The 5,128-nt window shown below is 52.7% G+C and overlaps 1 protein-coding gene across 1 annotated transcript; it reads right to left on the bottom strand.

The window, feature by feature from the left end:
• Positions 1 to 1,745: 1,745 nt before the first annotated feature.
• On the bottom strand, positions 1,746 to 3,840 carry B3GALT5 (beta-1,3-galactosyltransferase 5). The gene is made up of 2 exons (XM_047756597.1): positions 3,644 to 3,840; positions 1,746 to 2,704 (listed from the first exon to the last, which is right to left on the bottom strand). Exon 2 carries the CDS (start codon positions 2,702 to 2,704, stop codon positions 1,769 to 1,771), a length of 936 nt encoding a protein of 311 aa, XP_047612553.1. The 5' UTR covers positions 3,644 to 3,840; the 3' UTR covers positions 1,746 to 1,768.
• Positions 3,841 to 5,128: the final 1,288 nt, after the last annotated feature.

The following is a 5,128-nucleotide window of genomic DNA, read 5'->3' as shown; positions in this document are numbered from 1 at the left end:
CACTTACCCACCCAGTCCGATGGCCACATACATAGACACACACATCAGATAAGGGGGACAGCTAAGCCCAGACCCAGGCATAGTGCCAGACAAGCTCCTTCACCCTCACAACCCACTGTTATCTCCAGAATCAGAGACAGCCCATTCTACAGGTCCAAGGGACCAGCCCTGGCAAAATCTGGGCTTCCCCAAACAAGTTCAGTGCCTGATTTTCCCACCTGAGAAGGTGGCTTTTCTGAACATGACCCAGCACATTCAGAGCAGCCAGGATACGAAAACACATCCGCCAAGAAGCAGCTCCACCCAGATACAAGAAATGCTGTGCAAAAGAGAACGCCAGGGCTCTTTCTGCAATTTACCATTGCCATGGCCATCCTGCAGCAAACCTCTTCCCGAGGCCAGGCAGGAGCTTTGGCCAATGTTTGTAGCTTACGCAGCTGCCTGAGGTCTTGGCTTTGGCTGGTAAGGTATAAGGTAAGAGCTGAGCATCCTGATTGGAAGCAAGATGGCTTTGCGTGTGACAGTGGCTCTCCTGGCAAAGACCCTTGCAGAGAAGTGCCCCACTTCCCCACAATCTTGCAGAACAGGCTCTTCCAAACCTCCAGGGGAAGAATATCGAAGGTTCAACTCCACCGTACAAAACTCAGCTGTCCCAGGGCCATCGGAGAAAGTCAAAGAAGCTGAGCTGAGATCGGGCTCAGGAATTGGACCCAGGGAGACCTTCCTTGACCAGAAGTCCCTTCAGCGCTGTGTCCCGGGGCTTCTTGGGAGGGTCTTGACTTAAATTCACCTGAATTCCTAGACAAGCTCCCAGCAGCCTTCACAGATGCAGCCTTGCGCCCAGCAGCCCTCTCGTTTGCGCTTGGAGACCTGAAGAGCAGACGCAGGGCAGGTGAAGCAAACAGACAGGGGTGCCACAGGTGGCTGGCAGGACACGCTGTGCTGCTCTTGGGGTCCCACGCTCAGCAGAGGGGCCAACTCTGTACAGCGGGTCAAGCTTCGCAGTGATTTCTGAGCCAAATCTATAAACCCGATTTCTGTCCAGAGCCGAGTGTTTCTTGGGGTGCAGCCACGGCAGGAAAATCTCCAGGGACGTGTTTGCGGCGAGCTGAGTGCCAAGTGGCTAACAAGGTCTCAGGCCAGCCAGACCCATCACCATCTGGAGGCGGATGTGGGGGATGCGTTCATTCACCCCAGACTCAGCACTGGGAGGCAGAGGACTGGGACTGGAGGAGGAGAGGATTCTAGGAAGGGACAGACAGACGCCAGCAGCCAGGCCTTCCTTCCTCAGAGCCCCCCTCCCCACAGCCCTCTTCCAGGGAGGCAGCCGGAGGGGTGCACTGGGGCGGGGGCTTCTCATCCTGGCTCCAGTGTCTGCTGGCTGAAGCTCGGGACAGCTCCTGGTACCTCTCTCAGTGGCCCGGTCTTTGCGTGTGAGATGGGGTCGGTCACATCCACCGCTTCGTCCGGATGCCGACCCCCGAGATGAAGAGGCGCAGGTGCAGGCAGCTCCCGCGCTAGTGCAACAGTGGAGGTTCTCAAGAGACACCATCTTGGGGCTTTGGGGCACCAGGTGGCCACGCATCTGCAGGGGCATTCGCGTTTAGACTGGGAAGCCTTCAAACTATCACCCTCCCTCTTCTTCCGCCTCCTCCTTCCTCGCTCCCTCCCCACCCCCCGAGGAGCCTCGGCAATGCCCTCGAAGATCTTTTGGACGCCACCGCGGTGGGCTGTCGGGCATGTGTCCAGCTGTGCCTTTGGGCCCCGCTCAGGCCTCTGGACACTCTGCCTCCAAGGAACCTTCCAGAGCCTGCCAGTAGTTCAGGAGGTCTTGAGGCTTGACGTGGTGGGAAGCAACGATCTTCCGGTAGCGGCAGATGGTGAAGGGCAGCCCGTCGGGGAAGAACGTCTGCTTGGAGTGCAGTTCCTCCAGTTTGATTTGCAGTTTTTCCAGGCAGAGCCCCACAAAGACATCTTCCAGTTTAATGAACGGGACGCTCTCGGCCACACCGTACACCTGCCCTGCCACGTCGCTGGAGAAGACATAGCCGGTGCCCGAGCAAAAGGGCGGGTACTTCTCCCACGGGTACTCGTACTTGCTGACAAACCACTTGTTGTACCTCCTCCTGATGGGATACTCGTTCAGTTTTAGGAAGCCCGTGAAAAACCGCGTCGTTCGGTTCTTGGCCAGGAGCAGGTCCGTCAGATAGTAGGTATTGACAAACATGTCGGAGTCCGTTTTCATGACGAAGGTCGCCTGCGGACAGAAGCGGGACACCCACTCCATGCCCATCATGGTCTTGAGCGTCAGATTGAAATACACGTCCAGAAAGCCCTTCTGGATGATGTCGTGATACTGCTCGATCTCCTGGGCCACCGCTCGCGAGAGGTCCCCGCTGTTGGTGGTTCCCAGGAGGAAGAAGGACCTGATTCGCTTTCCCTGCACGGTGCTCGCTTTTCCCCACGTCTGCCGGATGGCCTTGCGTGCCAACAGCTGCCCGTGGGACGAGGTCACCAGCAGGACGAGGAAGGGGGGATCCTGCCTGCAGTCTATATCCGGGAGCTGAAGGAAGTCCTCGTTTTTTTTCTTGAAAGCCAAGGGTTCTCCTTGAGAAGGACTCAGACCGTCCAAGCTAAAATACAGACAAAGGGCTCCCACGACCACCAGGGAAATATAGACCCATCTCATCTTCACGTAAGCCATCTGAAAGGAACACAGCCACATGGTTAGACCTCAGAAGCAGGATGGCGTGTTTCCCTTTCCCGGGGAAGCCGAGACCCACATTTCACAGCTCGTGTTTCAGAAATCCTGGCACCTCTTGGCACAGACAGGTGGAGAGTCGTGGGTCCACACGGAGGCTGGGATGGCCACCAGGGATGTTCACGCCAAGGTGGCACATCAAGACCACAAGGAAATGGGCCCTGGTGCTGGTTCTAAAGCTAGCCAGCCCCTCGCTGGTGGGAGTCTCAGCTTCCTTATCAAGAAGTCTCGAACCCTGTCTCTCACCGGATCCTTCCGATTCTGCCCTTCTCTGACTCCAGAGTGACGTCCAGCTAGAGGACCTGCAGGACTGGAAACCACATGTTCTAGATCTACCTGTGTGGGCCGCTGGCATTCTTCTCTGATGGATTTGGGTACCATTTCAACCCTCCCAGAAAGAAGCAAGAGCAGTTTTCAGATGCACCCAACTACCTGCTAGCAGTGGCTTCTTTTTTTTGCTGCGTTTTGGTTTTTTAGGTTACTTTTTAAAACCCCCTGGTTCATTCATCTTTTGCTCATTTATCTTATTCCTGACAAATCCAGGATCATCCATGTCAGCATTATAACATTAAGAAAGCAAATTATACATATTGTGGCTCAGTAGGTTAAGAACCTGACATAGTGTCCGTGAGGATGGGGCGTCAATCCCCGGCCTCACTCAGCGGGTTAAGGATCTGGCATTGCCACAAGCTGCAGCGCAGGTCACAGATGAGGCTCAGATGTGGCATTGCTGTGGCTGCAGCTCTGATTTGACCCCTAGCCTGGGAACTACCATATGATGCCAGGTGCAGCCATAAAAAGAAAAACAGAATAGGATAAGATAAGTTAAGGTAAAATAAAATTTAAAAAAATAAAATAAGAGAAAGAAAGCAAATTACTCACTCTTTCCTGGGTAAGATGAACTTCTGGTTTGAAAGCTCAGTCAAAGTGTAGATTCCAAGGGGAAAGGTTTTCCAAAGAGCTGTCAGCATGTGACGTTTGGTGTTATCAGGTTCTGGGCTTGGTCGGTTTGCCTAAAAATCATTCTCTTCCTCGGGAAGCCCTATAAGGAAAAAAACAAAAGAAAGGAGTCCTTCAAATCATTCACGCCTCGCCAGCAGCTCTTCACCACCTGCTGGAGCATCTGCCATAGTGCTGATGCACCACCTGCCTGCAAGACATGAATCCCCAGCCTCACTTTTCTCATCTGTAAAATGGGTACCATCAAGACAGACCCCTACCATGTAATTCACCTGTTGACAATAATAACAGTGAGCAAATATCCGAGAGGCTTTCTGGCCGAATGGATCAGGACGGCACCCAGAGTTTTTAAGGAGACACGGGAGGCTCATAAGTCAGTTATCGTCACATTACAGGGGTTGAGGGGCTGAGGCTTAAAGAAACTAACAAGGAGGGAACTCATCAGTTTTCAACCCAGTGTCCTGTTTTCAGAATGTTATGCTGCATAAGAGAACAGAGAGGCCTGCAAGAAAAGAAAGTGACCGAATGACATGAAGAAAGGGTTGGTTATTTTGATGGCAAATGAGAGCCTCAAAATTTTGTTGTTAAAATTTGTTCCAAATACATGCACCATAAAAGAAACAGAATGCTGATGGAACTTTCCAGAACTAACCAACTCAGCCCGCTGGATGGGCCCCATGAGGGGTGTGGTGTTTGAGCTTGTTCTGGAAGGACAGTGTGGTGGGACAGGTGGGAGCGGGTAGGAATTCCAAACCCAGGGACTCTCGGAGTGTGGTGGGCAGTTCAGGAGGCTGGGTTCCACCGTTAGGACACCTGCCCCAGAGCCGTCTTCACGCACCTGAGAAGACTCTCGCTCTCCCACAGGCCGTTGCAGGACAGCGTGGCTTTGTGGGCAGTGCAGAATAAACAGATACCAGGCAGCCTGAACAACCCAGAGGCTCTCAAACTCAGGAGGTGGAAGAATCTCCAAGGAGGCCGGATAAAAACGAAAGTCCCAAGGCCCCGTCCCTTAAAAAGAACAAAAGAATGCCATTGGCAGCAACATGGATGGATGGAGAGATTCTCATACGAAGTGAAGTACATCCGACAGAGAAAGACAAACACTGTACGATATCACTTGTACGTGGAATCGAAAATATGACACAAGGGGACTTGTCTAGGAAACAGAAACAGACTCACAGATGTAGAGAACAGACCTGTGGTTGCCGGGGGTGGGGGGGGAGGACTGGGCGTTTGGGTTCAGCAGGTGCCAATGGGGTATATGGAATACGGTTAACAACAGGGCCCTACAGTAGAGCACAGGGAACTAGCGTCAGCATCCGGTCATTATCCATCATGGAAAAGAATTTGAAAAAGAATCTATGTGTATGTGTATATGCAACTAAACCACTTTGCTAAGAGTAGAAA

This window comes from Phacochoerus africanus, chromosome 1 (assembly GCF_016906955.1).
Source record: "Phacochoerus africanus isolate WHEZ1 chromosome 1, ROS_Pafr_v1, whole genome shotgun sequence".
Taxonomy (NCBI): domain Eukaryota; kingdom Metazoa; phylum Chordata; class Mammalia; order Artiodactyla; family Suidae; genus Phacochoerus; species Phacochoerus africanus.
The sequence above is the reverse complement of the archived record's forward strand: the minus strand, read 5'-3'. Positions and strand labels throughout refer to the sequence as shown.

Excerpts from the sequence above, each read along its gene's own strand:
- B3GALT5 (XM_047756597.1), bottom strand. The coding sequence starts at position 2,704 with ATGGCTTACGTGAAGATGAGATGGGTCTATATTTCCCTGGTGGTCGTG.